This window comes from Bidens hawaiensis, unplaced genomic scaffold (assembly GCF_021521415.1).
Source record: "Bidens hawaiensis isolate Kalapana, Puna unplaced genomic scaffold, B.hawaiensis_p1.1 tig00008375_1, whole genome shotgun sequence".
NCBI lineage: Eukaryota > Viridiplantae > Streptophyta > Magnoliopsida > Asterales > Asteraceae > Bidens > Bidens hawaiensis.
The window spans coordinates 882,438-900,003 of NW_027491593.1; the positions used below are offsets into that span (position 1 = coordinate 882,438).

The 17,566-nt window shown below is 40.7% G+C and overlaps 1 protein-coding gene across 1 annotated transcript; it reads left to right on the forward strand.

Moving 5' to 3' along the window:
- The first annotated feature begins 13,637 nt into the window (after positions 1 to 13,637).
- On the forward strand, positions 13,638 to 17,191 carry LOC143637672 (E3 ubiquitin-protein ligase RSL1-like). The gene is made up of 3 exons (XM_077105003.1): positions 13,638 to 14,303; positions 15,216 to 16,000; positions 16,926 to 17,191. Exons 1-3 carry the CDS (start codon positions 13,638 to 13,640, stop codon positions 17,023 to 17,025), a joined length of 1,551 nt encoding a protein of 516 aa, XP_076961118.1. The 3' UTR covers positions 17,026 to 17,191.
- The last annotated feature ends 375 nt before the right edge of the window (positions 17,192 to 17,566 follow it).

Below are 17,566 nucleotides of genomic sequence, written 5' to 3' on the forward strand. Positions count from 1 at the left end.
GGTAATCACGCAACAATTATGGGAGTTCATAGTTCGGTTTGAAACCTTACAACTGTTTAAATCGGTCATCGGTTAGGTTAACGATTGTTTTTTTTTTAATTTTCGGTTTCAATTTTCTACATTTTAGTTACTATTTTCGATGAAAAATAATCGTTACTAATAGTTTGGCTCGCATGTTTAACTTAAACCATCAAAACCGGCCTTAAACACTCATACGTAACATGTTGATTTTTTTAATTGAAAAAAACTCCAACAATATGATACTCAAATTAAAGAGAATAAAATGCTCGTTTTTATGGTACAACCTTTTCTAAAAAATATTAATGTACAAAGAAGTTATGTCGATTTAAAAATTGTAAGGGAAAGTTAATTTAAAATTAAAATAATTAGTATTAAATGATTAAAGATGAGGGAGGGAAGTTGTAAGTATTCTTTCATTTAATAAAAATTGAGGGTAAAAATTTATAAATATATTAAATGAATTCACGTGTGCAATTTATACTTGAATGTCCATTATACCCTTTATTATGCTTTTAGTTGTACCATGTGTTTATTATGTTGTAAATTACTTAAAACTAAAGCGTTTTAATTTGTCCATCCTTCATACATTATATATAGATATATAGATAGATTACAAAAATAAGTGAGATTAATTTATACAAAATAAATATTTCATGATGATTATTATTATTTGGTTCTTCAAAACGATATTCTCAAGTTCTCATTACAGACAATATTCCATCTATAAAAATATACATAAGAATCCATCTACGAAAATAGGACATGATCGTAATATGTTAGTAAAATCCTCAAATAACAAAGTTTATTTTATCGGTAATCTTCTTGCCTTTTTTTTTAATCTATTTGTAATTATTATTTAAGTGTAAACTTAACTTTATAGGCACTTTGTGTATTAAATTCTTATCTATAAAATCTATTATATTTTTGTAATTGTATACATAGTATAAATATAATACCGTGTTACATTATTATTTAAAAATGAATTAATATTTGTTTTTAGATGATTGGAAAATGGAATTTAATATGATTAAAATTAAGCGCACTTACATTAAAAACAAAGAAAATCAAAATGGAAGTGTGTGAAAGACAAATTGAAAGATTTGGGCGTGATCAGTAGGTTGGTGGTGTCACTGAGATAGTGAGATTACCAAATCACTGGCTCAATCTGTACGTAAATCCCAAACAATTAAATAATGAAAAATATTACACAAATTATCAAGAGTATCTTAAATACTTTCAAATACACCTCTTTTCTTATTGTACTATATTTTCTTTTGACCAGCCAAAGTTATTATTCTACTATTGTATTATACAAGTTGGGAATCTATCATATTTTGATTTGGGTTCTCGAATATTGTGTTGCTCTAATATTTATCATATGCATTATAACCTTTATTTATAAATAAAACAATTTGTTAGTTTGAGAAGAGATATGTAGCAAACTAGAATGCTTTTAAATGTTTCATTATATATATTTAACATACTTATTATACTAATTAATAGTTTTTGTTGCCTCACACATATCCTTGTTGTTTGAGTGAAAATTTAACAAAAACAACATTGGTTGTCGGTATTTATTTAAAACTAAAGAATATGATTGTATACAACATAGGCTGTATTTGGTTGGTAGAACTTAGTTTTATGCTGTGAAAGTCAAAGAAGTTTTGGGATCATATTTTCCAAATTAAGTTAATAAAAAATAGTTGTTTATAAATTTAGGGTGTTACAAGATCCAATATGTTAACCATCATGACGAAAGTTCACACTCAATAACTAGACAACGTACAGTTGATCAGGATTGTGAGGACGCCAGTGCACGTCTTGTGTGTGACTATTATTGTGACAACCTCATGTATGATGAGAAAGTTTTTAGGTGTCGGCTTCACATGAATTGGAATGTGTTTTTATACATACCGGACGATTTAGAAGAGGCATCAAAAATGGTCTACGCCAGTTGTTTGTCAACTTGCGTATGGCACTTTGTATAATTCGTGGGATGAATTTGAAGATGTCTAAAAAATATCGCACGGTAAGTTAATCTATTTTAGCAAAGGTACAATTGTTATTTACATTTATATATTTACTAGTTTTTATCCCCCGTATTACGATGGTTGTTTTATATTATTTGTTCTAATACTTATTTATTTTTTGCCTTTATATTTTTTTATTGTATGAAAGTTAATAATATATTTATGGTTCGATGATAAATTGTTTGACAAATAAATGAGATGTTATAACCCGATTTAAAAACTATATGGTTTTAATGAGACCCAAGACCGTCATAATTGAATAAAGAATTCATAAAACCTAAATAAAAAGAATAAGGAAGACATAAACAATAAAGTTTTGCTTGATCTTCACTGGAAACTTGAGTAAGGAGTAGATCTTTTTGGAGTTTTTAGAATCTGAAAGCGAGAACTCCTTTCTTTTTCTTTTTTTTTCTTTATTTGACCTACTTTAGCCGGATGAAAGGAAACTTTCACGTCCGATTTTGAGGGGGGGTCCTATCCCAATTTTTATTTTGCTAGGACCATAGATAAAAAAACCCACTTTTTTACGATTACGGGGTTTATTGGAATATGAAATTCAACCCTGGAAATACAGGATCCTTATTTTTTTATTGCCCGGAGCTTCGATACATTTCGAAATCATCTTTTACTATAAAATTGGTTTTTTAATTATAAATAATATTTATGAAAGTTAATAATATACATATAGTTTGATGAGACCCAAGACCCGTTTATTTTTTTAACTATCAAATTGGTTTTTTAATTTAAATAATCTATATCTTTTTTAAAATAAATAAGATATTAATTTTTAGTATATCCTATTTTATAGGATTTTTACATCAATAATTTGGTGAGAATAAATTTAAATTTAATGAGATGTTATAACCCGTTTAAGGAAAATCTAGGTTTGGTAAGACCCATACCCATGAATTCGGGTCAAATGCATGAGAAGCTTCCATTTAAAAATCAAGCAAATCTGGTGACTCCAAAAAAAGGGGGAGCGACCACATCGCGACATATAGGATTTTTTGGTTTTCGTTTATATATATTATAGATTTACGTATTGTTACAAAAATTTATTCACTTTTATAACTATTTATTTATTTATTGTTACAATTCTTTATTTATTTGTTTATTTATTGGTTACACTAAGGAATTATTGCTCTATACGGCAATAGATATATAAGGAGGCCAACATCAATTGATATTAAACAAATATACAAAATACATAAAGATATACATGATTTTCTTTGAAATGTTTGGCAGTAGTAATTGCACATATTAGGAGTGAGCAAATTGTCCTACTAGTTGGCGAGGCCAATATCAACGAAGTGAGCATCCATGTCAGTCCATAATATTTGAAGTCGTGGCACATATGACATTTGGATTTTGGCATGTTCTAACGGTGATATCAATGTTGTGTGTTTCGTTGTATACATATTCGACGTCAGTTACTTCCGTAGATTTGCATGCATTCTCAAAACTAAAAGATCCCGAGTTCAACCCTCAAAAATACAACAATTTAGAAAAAAGAGGGGGGGGGGGGGGGGGTGGTTGTACGATTCCATTATTGCGTATCTTGAGTGGGCTTGACAAAAGAGTTTCAGAATCCAACGGCCCAATTTGATGCCACTGCTCAACGGCTCAATCAAGTAAAACTTTTTTTCTATTTTAAAATCAGTTTACATAAACGTAATACCTCAAAACTTTTTCGAGAGTAATCACTATTATTATCATTGTTATCTAGTACTATCATAATTGGGTTTGACCCAACTCATGCTGATACCGGAATCGGTATTCGTTTTATGGTTTTCAATCAATTTAACACGTGTTGATATCATTTTTTAGCATATCAATGGCTTTATTTAGTTGGTTAATGAAACTTTTATGTAATTAAACTATTGTACATAACCTCTTTTGTTTATTTTGTAATACACGTAACTTTCTACCAAACCGATATCGTCCGACTAACATCGTTACCGGTATCGGTATTCATTTTTTGTGGTTTTTTGTTTGTATACAAGTCGGTTTCCCAGTTTCGATATTTTTTTCACTACCGGTACCGAAGTAGTACCATACCACAACACAATTTTGTAACTTGCATCGTTAAGCATGTAACTTTCTTTTATTAGACGTCGTAATATCGTAAACAATCATATACCGAATTCCCACCATATCACGCAGATGAATTCTGCTAGTTATGTATACAAAACCTAAAACCAACGGAGGAAAGGCAAAGGCCCTAGCTAACACAAGTGAATGAAGTAAATTTCTCTTGAGTGTATCAAGAATATAAGACTTCCCCTAATATGGGCCAACAGAAACCAGGCCTAAGTTCTTATTTTTTGGGCTTTACTAGCCTAAAATCAGGCCTACATAGTCGACATAGATATTATTCATTCCGTAGTCCCTTACTCCCTCGACATAGACGGTTTCTCTTGGCAATGCTCGAGTTTGGACCATGAAACCTATTCAAGAGATTAAATGAAACTTGATTTATGAGTTTTGTTGTGTGTTCATATAAATCTTGTTAACTTTTAGAGTTTTAGTCTTAATTTTGTTTCACTCTAACAAACAAATGTAATGTTAGGTGCCATACCCACGACCATGTAGTGGAGTACTCAATGAACGTTTGTTTGAAGTAGTGCACGGGGTACAGTTATTTGAAGTAGTGTGGATTACATGCTTATCATTTAGAGCTTATAAACAGCAGCTTCAATTAAAAGTAACTAGAAATGATATATTAGTTGCATGTCGTAGACTCTTGACTTACATACTTTCTCTTTCGATTAAAATACCAAACATTCATATTGTATTCTTAGTTACATATAATTTTTCTATCTATACTTTTTTTTTCATGAAATCTATACTTTGAAAAAATGTCTAGTTAATATTTTCTTTCTAGAAAATTATTCATAATAAAAGGAAAAAAAAATCCAAAAGGTATATTGCAATTAAAAATAAGCCTAGGTCACAATCACATAGACGGTAAACAATAGGTTTACCAGTAGCAAACAATGATGACGATAAAGTGAAAATAGCTAACGAATGTGGTCGAATACATGACAACAATGAACATTCATGAGCAGTGACGATCAACATGGGCAAGTGATTGGGTATAAAAGGTGGAGGTGGCTTATGATCTTGAAGATGTAGGTCCCAGCAGAGCCCAGTTGGACCCGCAAGACTCACCTTGAAAAGGGACGTCTGCGCAGTGGGACCCGCAAGACTCACCTTAAACAGGGACGTATGCGCAGTTGAACCCGCAAGACTCACCTTAAAAAGGGACGTCTGCGCAAAGACCAACTAGATCTGCAGGACCCACCACGCTCAGAGAGATGACGTCTTTACGCGCAGTACGCAAGCTGTTCCCGCAGGAAAAGCCTCCCAATGGTAACGTACTCCGCCTGTTCCCGCAGCTGCGGATACTAGCCATCAGGGAAGGCTACCCGCACTAACAGCAAGGCTACACGCACAAGGCACTAACTCTCAAATAATTCAGTAATGTCACATGAAGAAGAAATGAGCAAGCCGGGAACACTCCCGCCCAAAGCCGGGAACACTCCCGCCCAAATGAGCCAGTCCGTACGCTACTGGAGGATCTTTTACGAACACTACCCCGGTTACCCAAGCCGGGGCAAGTGCAATAAACAATCATCTCCTGGGATTCATTAATACCCAGGCGGAAAGACAACAGACGAGGCTCCCCCGCCAAACACTTGATCAAGTTAAAGCGTGGGCGGAAGCACGTCAGAAGGAATTCCAAGCTGAGTTGGACGAACGCTTACGTTCACTCCAACAAGCTGACGAATTCGGAAGCACTCGACAATAGCTCAACATGAGCAATGAGTGTGAGTCCTCGGACGATGATCGGGAGGAATCCGACAGTGACGCAAACCCTCGCCATAAGGCGCAAGGGAAGCGTAACGAAACGGACTTCCAACCGAGAAGGAATTTTGGAGAAACCTTCAAACAAAGGAACGCGGGGGGAAACCCACGTGACTTCTCCAAAACCTTTAGACCAACTGCTGCAAATGCGGGAACATCCAAGTTTGCAAGGGACATTGCGAAAGCAATCGCCCCGAAGAGTGCCAAGCAGATGCCCAACATCGGCACTTATGATGGTATATCCGACCCAGACGATCACTTGAACAGATTCATAGCGGGGGCAACCGTCAGCAACTGGACGGAACCCACGTGGTGTTATATGTTCCAGATGACGCTGGTTGGAGCGGCTAGAGCGTGGTTTGACCGTCTACCGGTCCACCACATCTACGATTGGGCGGACTTCCAACACAAGTTCAGCCAACACTTCGGTCAACAGAGGAAATATACTGAAGAGCAGTGGACGATCCTCAACTGCGTTAGAGAGGAGGATGAATCTTTACTAGACTTCATCACTCGCTTTAACTCGAAAAAGCTGAGTCTGGGCACCATAAGCGAAGATCTTGTTCGCGCCGCTTTCATCCAGGGCGCCGAATACCCAGAGCTTATCCGCACGTTGATGGGTAAAGACGGCATGCCATCCACATGAGATGCCATCATGACGGCGGCCAAGCGCTTTGCCGAAACGGAGAAGCAACTGGGTAAGGATCTCCCCCAAAATACAAACCTCTACACGCAAGGGACTAGGGAAAACAACGTCCGGACCGTCCGGCGAAACAAAAAGAGGAAGCTAGGCATTTGGCAGTCAAGGGTAAATTTTGACACCTCATCTAGCTCTCGCTCTTTAGTAAGCGGAAGGGATAACACGCACCCATCAAGCCGACACCCCCGGTGGACACCGCTCACCAAAAGCGTCACGAAGATATTTGTCACTGAGAAACTCCCATGGCCAAAAGCTCCAACGGTCCGGCACCGACCTGACGTGGATCAGAGCAAATCCTGTGACTTCCACGGGACAAAAGGGCACACCACTGAGAAGTGTATATCCTTGAGGGATATTGTTGAAACATTCGTCAATGATGGAAAACTTACACACCTTGTGGCATCAATCAAGAATGGAGGGAAGAATGATAACCGATACAAAAGCAACGGACGAAAGCCCCTTGACATCAGCATCCACATGGTTTATAGTAACATCAGAGGAAGAAAAAGACGAACGACAGAACAATGCGCATGGAAGGAAGCTGAGGTGCGCTTCCCGCGAGTGCCAGGAGGACCCAGCAAAGAAGGCCCTATCGTCATCAAAAGCCAGCTGGGGCACTACATCACTTCCCGCACTCTTGTTGACAACGGCGTCTCGTCAACGGTTATGTACAGGCAGTTCTTCGACAAGCTAGACGACGAAGACAAGGAACGCCTAGAAACGGTCTACGCCTCGATGGAAGGGTTCGACGACAGCACAAACACCCCCCTGGGTATCCTATCTTTCCTATTCATTCTCACGGACGGGAAACACTCCCGCACAGAAGACGTGGACTTTGTCGTAATGAGGAAGCCACACCACACATACGACATTCTCTTTGGGAGAGACGGGATGGCAAGATTCAATGCCGTGGTATCTTCAGTTCACGGCATGATGGGATGGCCAACAGCTGAGGGTGTAGCGATGATCACCGGTATTCCCCAGGTATGCATCGCATCTGTCTCATCAACACCTAAACCAAAGATGGTTAAACCAACCATCACCGAACCAGAAGAATGGGCCTTCAATGGCAAATACCCTGACCAGGCTGTTACCATTGGCCCAACAGTCACTGATCCTACGCGCACATTACTCAAACGCTTACTACAGAAAAACGCTAACATCTTCGCATGGACACCAGCTGACATGACTGGTGTACCCCGAAGTAAAGTAGAGCATAAGCTCAAGTGTGACCCGGCTTTTACGCCAGTCATACAAAAGCGCAGAGTAATGGGGGCGGAACAAGCTAACGCGTGTAGAACCCAAGTCAAGGAACTCCTTGACGCGGGCATCGTACGCATTAGCAGATATCAAACATGGGTTGCAAATCCCGTCATGGTACCGAAGTCTAACAAACAATGGCGCATGTGCATAGATTTCAAAGACTTGAACAAAGCATGCCCCAAAGATTGTTACCCGTTACCCGAAATTGATCTTAAGGTAGATTCGTTAGCACCGTTTCGCCTTAAATGCTTCCTTGATGCGTATAAGGGGCACCATCAAATCCACATGGCCGTTGACGATCAGGACAAAACCGCATTTCGGACGCCCGATGGCACATTTTGTTATCAAATGATGCCATTCGGACTTAAGAATGCCGGGTCCACATACCAACGCCTGATGGACAAAGAGTTTCACGCCCAAATTGGGAGGAACTTGGAAGTTTACATGGATGACTTGGTCATCAAAAGCCTTGACCCAGAAACGATGTTGAAAGACATCGAAGAAACTTTTAACACGCTCAGAAAGATAAACATGAAGCTCAACCCGAGCAAGTGTTCCTTTGGGATGTAAGAAGGGAAGTTCTTAGGAGTCATTGTTACTAAAGATGGCTTCAGAGCAAACCCTGAAAAGGTCGAAGCCATTATCAAAATGGAATCACCTACTACCATCAAGCAAGCTCAGACACTGAATGGACGCCTAGTCGCACTTAACCGCTTTTTGGCAAACCATGCGGATAGGTCGTTCCCATTCGTGTCAACGCTGAGAAACTGTTTAAAGAAAACGCACTTCCGCTGGACACCAGAAGCGGAAGCAGCTTTTCAGGAAATTCGGTCACGCTTGATCGAACTCCCAACGCTCACAGCACCAGAAGCGGGGGAGGAATTAATCCTATACCTCTCCGCCACAGATAGAGCAACCGGGGCCGTCCTGCTAGTCGAGCGAAAAGGCATCCAGATGCCAATCTACTATGTTAGCCGTGTCCTAACAGACGTAGAAACCCGGTACTCTACCCTGCAAAAATTAGTCTTAGTACTTGTACAGGCTTCACGCAGGCTAAGACGATACTTCCAAGGTCACCCAATCACCATTCTCACCAATTCAAACTCGCAAACGTTCTAGGCAAACCCGAATTGTCAGGACGCCTAACCAAATGGGCAATAGAATTGGGAGAATACGCGATAAAGTACAAGCCGAGGCCAGCCATAAAAGGCCAGGTCTTGGCCGACTTTATTGCAGAAGTCCCCGCTTCGCGGGAGAAAGAATGCCAGGAGGAGGCTCAACCTTCTCCAGCACAGGACATCGATGATGTCTGGCGACTCTACACTGATGGAGCAGCCAGCAACGAGGGCTCAGGCGCAGGGTTGAAACTAACCAACCCAGCAGGCCAAGAATACACTTACGCTATTCGACTGGATTTTCCAAGTACAAATAACGAAGCTGAGTATGAAGCATTCTTGGCCGGGCTGAGAATTGCGCGTAAGATGGGAGTGAAAAACTTGGAAGCCCACGTGGATTCCATGTTAGTAGCCAACCAGATAAACGGGACGTACACGGCCGTGAACGACACAATGGCCCTGTACCTCGCACAAGCAAAAACCCTTATGCGCGATTTTAACGATTGTAAAGTCATACACGTCAAGCGTAGCGAAAACAAATCTGCGGATGCGTTAAGCAAGCTTGCGCCATTGGCCTTCACCCACTTGGGAAAAGACATCCGCATTGAAATCCTTGGAGCACCATCAGTCCCACACAAGGAAGTCTGTGTCATCCAAACCGGCACGAGAACGTGGATGACACCAATAATAAATTACCTTGCGGCGGGTATACTTCCAGAGTCAAAAACACAGGCAAGAAAACTACGCTGTAAAGCACTGAACTATCAACTCATCGATGACATCCTTTACAGACGTAACTTTCTTGGCCACTCCTAAGATGCGTGGACAACCAAGATGCTGACTACCTCCTAAGGGAAGTACACGAGGGCATCTGTGGAGTACACGAAGGTCCACGCGCTGTCGTAGCTAAGCTAAACAACGCAGGATACTTTTGGCCGGGGATGCATACGGATGCGCTGGCGTACATCAGAAAGTGTAGATCTTGCCAGCTCCACGCACCTAACACGCATCGCCCGAAGAATGAACTTGTTCCAGTCACCTCCTCATGGCCATTTCAGAAATGGGCCATCGATGTGACAGACCCATTTCCCACAGCAGCTGGGAACGTTCAGTTTCTAGTGGTGGCCATCGATTACTTCACAAAGTGGATAGAAGCAAAACCATTAGCCCAAACAACCGCAAAACATATCAAAAAATTTATTTGGGAATTTATTATTTGTCGTTTCGGGCTTCCACAGAATTTGGTGAGCGATAACGGCACCAACTTTGCTGACAAGAAGCTACAACAGTGGCTGAAAGAACTTCAAATCACCCACACATTTACCTCAGTGGCGCACCCACAGGGTAATGGTGAGGTGGAAAGAGCAAATAAGAGCATCGTCGACGGCATAAAGAAAAGACTCCTGGAACACAGATCCGGCTGGGTAGACGAAGTTACACACGTCCTTTGGGCAAACAGAACAATGAAAAAGGCAAGCACGGGAGAAACCCCGTTCAGCCTCACTTATGGCACTGAAGCCATGGTCCCGGTCGAAATTGGTCTACCCTCACCAAGGGTCATGATTCAACCAGAAGACAATAATGCAGAAAGACGGTTAGACCTCATGCTAACCGAAGAACGCAGAGACTTAGCCGCAGCGCGTGAAGAGAATTACAAGCGACAAATGCAAAAGTACTACAACACGCGGGTAAAACTCTGCAACTTCAATGTAGGAGACTACATATTGCGTAACAACGAGGCTTCGAACCAAGAGCGCCTAGGAAAGCTGGCCCTGGTCTGGGAAGGTCCATACATTATCAAAGAAGTCTTGGGAAAGGGCGCATACCGGATCGAGAGGCTCGATGGCACTCCCGTCCCAAGAACATGGAATGGAGCTCAATTACGCAAATGTTACATGTAGATCAATTCCAAACTTATAAAGAAACGGCCTGGAGCCACTTCTAATGGAAATGATTCTCCTTTATCACATTGTGTTGATCGCTTTACATTTATACTTATGAACTTTCCGGACGGAAATGCCGGTATTCACCGCATAAATATGGAAAGAAGTCGTTGCGTGTGGACGGCGGCAAAACCCGCATAAACACAAAAAACGGCAAAAGTTTCTAAGGAAAAGATGAGGAAAACCTTCACGCAGGTCAGTTATAGGTAAAGTTTGGTCATCCCACTAAATGAAAGTGACGGTCCTACCCGCACAACCATGATAGAGGAAACTGAACATTAACCTATTGACAACCGCGCGTCGAGAGGTTAACTTATTCAAAACACTTGGAAAATTGCTAAGTTAAACTAAAATATGCATGAGCAAGTCATATAACGTTTATAATGCAAGTCAAAAAGATTCAAAAGTAAGCGGGACTATACCCCCTTACCATGGCAACCAAGTAACTATAAGACAGGTGCGGGTACAGTGTCAAGGCAAAACCCTTCACATACTTAGCACCTGCAGGGAATTGAAGCCAAGAATACCTTGGAAGTAAAGTAACTATAAGACGAGTGCGGGTACAGTGTCAAGGCAAAACCCTTCACATACTTAGCACTCGCAGGGAATTGAAACCAAGAAGGATCTTCTGGGCCATGCTTGCGGAAACGGAAATAACATCCCCGCATAGCGGGAACGTTGAGAACTAGATTGTTTGAAGCTCCAAGATGGAATTGGTTATTTAACATAATTGATCACTATGTTTAAAACTACCAAAACCTCATGGAGAATCTACACAAGTGGAACTCAACGCTCCTGACTTGCGAGGAGGTTACAGACCTACCCGCATCATACCCAAAGATCAAGCAGAAAAGTCGGGAATTTCTGCACGTGACATTAGGACTTCCGCGGGAAGAATCCCCATGGAAAACCTTAAAACTAAACCCTTTTTAAAACCCCTTGCTTAAGTCCAAAAGTTCACCTCACTTATTAACAATTCATGAGAAGAACATTGGACTGGGGGGACTTGAAGAGGTAGGTCCCAGCAGAGCCCAGTTGGACCCGCAAGACTCACCTTGAAAAGGGACGTCTGCGCAGTGGGACCCGCAAGACTCACCTTAAACAGGGACGTCTGCGCAGTTGAACCCGCAAGACTCACCTTAAAAAGGGACGTCTGCGCAAAGACCAACTAGATCTGCAGGACCCACCACGCTCAGAGAGATGACGTCCTTACGCGCAGTACGCAAGCTGTTCCCGCAGGAAAAGCCTCCCAATGGTAACGTACTCCGCCTGTTCCCGCAGTTGCGGATACTAGCCATCAGGGAAGGCTACCCGTATTAACAGCAAGGCTACACGCACAAGGCACTAACTCTCAAATAATTCAGTAATGTCACCTGAAGAAGGAATGGGCAAGCCGGGAACACTCCCGCCCAAAGCCGGGAACACTCCCGCCCAAATGAGCCAGTCCGTACGCTACTGGAGGATCTTTTGTACTGTACCTGCCAAGGTATAGTACAAAAGATCTGACCAAAGCAGCGACAGCTCACTGACAACAGTACGACGAGCAGCACGCTCTAGTACTTAATGTCACTATCAGCCGCTGCCTACTCACCAACCCCTGTCGTAGCACGTACATAGCCTGCAGTTGGTGGAAAAGGAATAGTACACAGCCGGCCTGGTCACTATCAGCCGCTGCCTACCCACCAACCACCAGCATGGCACGTGCGTAGCCCACAGTTGGTAGAAAAGGAATATTATACAGCTGGCTGTACCTGCTTGGACACCTATCTTCGGCTATGAATACTCCAACACCTTGGAACGGTATCATATCTTATCTCATAATATCTGCTCTAGTCATTTCTCTTAATATATACTTATATTCAAGAGCAATCTAGTCTGATTCTCACGCCGGAGGGTGGTCACAAGGAGGTACCCCCCCTTCTCAGTGACGAGCTCACGGTGTCTGTTTTGCAAGTCATCAGAAGAATAACCATCTTTGCCGGACCTAACCCTCGTGGGAAACATCTATTTTACCCCCAAGTTATCCGTAATCTGCCGGGGTCACTTAGTGTTTCTTCAGATCTCGTTGGCAAGAGGTACCAATCCGCCCCTCTCGCGGTTGTATGATGTCGTACGTTGTACAATGTCGTACATTTTGAAAAGGTTCGTATCGTGTCTTAAGGTGTTCGTACGGTATGCTAAAGCGTCTTATAGTGTGCTAACCGCTAAGTTGTCATACAATGTAAGATGGCGTAATAATGTTAGGAAACTAATTAAAAAAATTTCACTTAGAAATTAATTTAACTTATTTTATTATTTGAGTAAACAAAAATGATCGAACAATTTCATTTTAAGTTTTACCTCAACCAGCAGGGCTTGCCCCAATGGTCAGGAACATGATAGATGACCCGGATGTTCCGGGTTCGAATCATGATTCCGACCGGATTTTATCATAGCATTAAAACCTGTCGTGCCTTCGGGCGGGGTGAGCCAACTGGGTTTTACCGGGATCGCCAAGCCAAACTCGAATGCCAGCGTAGATCCCGACCATATCAACATAGTTGGCTTAAGTTGATGTGAATTAAAAAAACAAAAAAAAAAAATTTACCTCGTACGCCTCCTCCTAGGCTTCCTTGACACGATTCCTTAGTAAACAACAAATACGAGACTCACCAGTCACCAGTCAAAGCAAAGCAAGTAACGTATGAGTATCACACCAATGGACGACACCGATCTCATGATCCTCCTCTCGGAGCAACGCCGGGAACTCACCACCGCCATCGCCACAGACTCCGACCTAGACTTCGCCTTCCAACTCCAAATGCGAGAAGCCCTCAACGCCTCTTCACCATCCTCCACCCACCAACACCCACTCTTATTATTACCCGAAATCACCAACAACTCCATCGCCTCACTCCTCGCCAACGAACTCGACGACTTTGACCGTCAACGCCTCGACCACGACCTAGCCCAGTCCCAAGCCCGTACATCGCAGGACAACCTCAACCGTCTCATCCACGACCAGGCCTTCGCTAGACACATTCAAAACGTGCCGGAACACGAGTGGGTTCAAACCGGTGATAATATTGAGAGGCCGTACGGGTTGTGTACGAGTGAGGAGTGTTTTAAGGTTTATGTTAGTGGGTTGGTGAGTGATGAGACGGTTATGGGTGTTGGAGTGATGATGTTTGGTGGGATTGGTGTGGCGGTTTGTGACTCGTGTGATTGTTGTGTCTTTGAGTTGGGGAAACCGGTGGTGGTTGACGGTGGAGTGGATGGTGATGTGGTGGAGGTTATGGCGTTGGTTGAGGGGTTAACTGCTGCTAGTACTCTCGGGTTGAACCGGGTTCATGTTTATTGTCATAGTGATTCGGTTTATCATTATGTAAGTCTCTATCTTGATGAATGATGATCATGAGCCTTTGTTTTTTAGGGTTTGGAACGTAAATACAAATTAAATTAACGTAACGTGCTAGCCGTGAGAATCAAGTAGTGTAATTATATATACAACATAGTGTAATTATATTGTAGGGTAATTATTGCATAGTGGAATTACATAATTACACTACTTGATTATCACAGTTAGTACTTAAATTTAATTTGTACGTTAACTTTTTTCTTGTTTTTAGGCATTGAGCAATTTTTTTGTGTGAATTCCCGAATAAAATGCGGAGCTAAATGTGTTCGGGTCAGCTTTTGGTCGAGCCTGTGAACATTTTTAGCTAAACGGACCGTGTTCCTGTTGTTTGGCGTCTTTCGTTGACAAATGTTTTTATGTTGTAATTGGACTGATCGAGTATTTTAGGCCAAAGTTTAAAGGATATAGATAAATGAGCATCTGGTTTTTACACTTATACATAATTATGCTACATACGTTTATCTTTTTTGTTGTAATTTGTAATTTTAGTGTTCTAATATGTGTAAAATAAATTTTGGTTAAAGGGACCATTTTTATTGACATGTGAAAACTGTTGTCGCGTTCAGGCTCTTGTGTTTGAAACAACTTTCGGGTTTATGTCGTGTTAGGGTCAGGTTCGACTAGCCAACCCACGAAGCATGGCTTGTCTAACAACCTTAATGTGAGGTTAATATAAGTTGTATATAATTGGAATGGTAAAAATTGTGACATTTGCAGGTTTTAACATGTTGACTGAAACCAATCTGTGTATTTGATTATTCTGGTTTCACATTGACGAGTATAACTTGCCACACATCTGTTATATATGATGATAACCTTTATCACCAATCTTTTATGGACTGTTTGATTATTAATCTGATGTTATCTTTGCCAATGCAGTTAACTGGCAAAGGGCAGCCACCAACCCACAAAGTTAAGACATTAGTTGATCAATTAAGCGTCATTCAAAGGAAATTTGCTTATTGTGGTCCGATTCTCGGGAGGCAAAACAACATCAAGTTTGCATATAAACTAGCAAGAGATGCAATCAAATCAGAAGCCAACAAATTTGCAAACCGCATATCTGGCAAAACATCACTTGAGCAGTGTATAATATGCTTTGACTCTATCTACAGTGGTCAAATGTTTTTGGTCAACAAATGTCTACACAGATACTGCTTTTCATGTATGAGAAAGCATGTTGAAGCTAAATTACTTCAAGGAAAACTGCCTGAATGTCCGCATGAGAATTGCAAGACCGAACTTGAAATCGAAAGCTGCAAGCAGTTTTTAACGTCTGAGTTAAATGATATTATGTGCTTACGGGTCAAAGAAGCTTCTATTCCTCCAACAGATAAAGTTTACTGCCCGTTTTCTAACTGTTCGTTTTTAATGTCGAAAACCGAGCTTCAAGAATACATGGTGTACACTCCCGGTTCATCGTCCACCGCTGCTATGGGACCGGGAATGAGAAAATGTGTTAAATGTGACCGACGTTTTTGTATCAACTGTAAAGTACCTTGGCATGATGATTATACCTGCGAGCGTTACATGAAGTGTTTCCCGCATCGGTCTGTTAACGAGGCGAAACTCAAGGCACTTGCAACAAGGAACCGGTGGCGTGCGTGCACCAAATGCAAGAATTTGGTTGAACTTTCCGAAGGGTGTTATCATATTTCTTGCAGGTATAGTTTTTTTCTATTAACATATGGTGTGTATTTAGAGGTGTGACGTGTGAGTTTCTCACACTAACCTAACACGAAATTCACAGGTTTGGGTCAGTTTTAGGTTGAACCCGTGAACATCTTTAACTAAACGAGCAGTGTTCGTGTCAACCTGACGGATTCGCAGGTTGACCTGTTTAACTCGTTTATTTATATTTTAGTGTGTTTTATGCAGTAACTTAAAACTATATGGCATCGTTTAACCATAATTTCTTAAAAAATGCAAAATTCAGAGTTATATAAAGTATTACTATGCAAAAAACACATAAATATTTTTTTTTTGGGTTAAACAGGTATTGTTAGTGTCAACCCGAGAATACATGTCGTGCTTGGTTCATGTGTGTGACTTGATTTTTGGGTTGGTATAAAATTTACACGTCTGTGTCGGGTTTAACCTGCCAACACGTTTTGATTGTATTTAGTTATATTATATTTTTTCTTCTTTATATTGGTTCATTGTTTTTATCTCTTCTGGCAGCCTTATGTATCAATTGTTTATCCATGCTTAATTGTTTTGTTAATGAATAGTCAGTCTATTATATAATTAAAAAGGATTAAGTCTTCTTTTGTTAGTTATGTCCTAAGAGAAATACACTAAAATAGTTATCTTTTGGGTATGTTTATACGTTATAGGGGTATTCTTTGAATCGGTTCTTGGGTTATTAGAATCGGAGCATTCAAATTTTGGTTTTTTGTAAGTGAATTTATATACGAATCAAATTTGAATATTCATCTCGAAAATGACAAATTCGACTGAAACCGAATTGGTTTGGAAGCTAACCCGGTTCACTAATGTGAGACAAATAAAGACTTGAATCCATAAAGAAGCAATGTTGATTTGATTGCCGCTTGTGAATACAGTTTCTAACATGGAATGGCATCGCAGGTGCGGGTATGAGTTTTGTTACACATGTGGAGCAGAGTGGATCAACAAGAAACCGACATGCAGGTGCCCACTCTGGGAAGAGCGCAACATCATAGAATAGGCGCAAGACGTCAATTTTTATATCCCGTCTTAACTCTTTTTAGTGTTTCTGAAAGGATTGATACTTAAGGTCTTGTGGATGTTGATTTAGTATTCTCTATTTTGTTCGTATGGTTACCACTAACTAGATTTCCTTGCACGTTGTCGCCTATCAACTCACACCTTTTTATTGAGAAAATTGCATGTCATTAATGGTATGCAAATCTGTTTCTAATTAATCTATATGAACATTTTTTATTGGTTTTGAGATGGAATAATGACAAAGGCTTTCCATAAGAAAACAAAGTTCAGTTTTGAGTAAAGTGTATAGTCGTGTAATGGGTGTTGATGATATTAATCAATGCCAAAACAAGGGTCACATGTTGGCAAGGATAGATCATCGGTTTAGTGGTGAAGGGCCATGTGTTGACGAGACGTGAGGTGAATGGTTAAGTGTAATGATTATCGAATGTGGCAATGGGGGGAGAGTGTTTTTGAATGTTGAAAGAATGCTTATAAATGTTGTGTGTTGAGTTATTGTTTCAAGTCTTACGCTCCCTTAG

Excerpts from the sequence above, each read along its gene's own strand:
- LOC143637672 (XM_077105003.1), top strand. The coding sequence starts at position 13,638 with ATGGACGACACCGATCTCATGATCCTCCTCTCGGAGCAACGCCGGGAA. Across the intron at positions 14,304-15,215 it reads GTGATTCGGTTTATCATTAT|TTAACTGGCAAAGGGCAGCC; the intron begins GTAAGTCTCTAT and ends TTGCCAATGCAG. Across the intron at positions 16,001-16,925 it reads TGTTATCATATTTCTTGCAG|GTGCGGGTATGAGTTTTGTT; the intron begins GTATAGTTTTTT and ends ATGGCATCGCAG.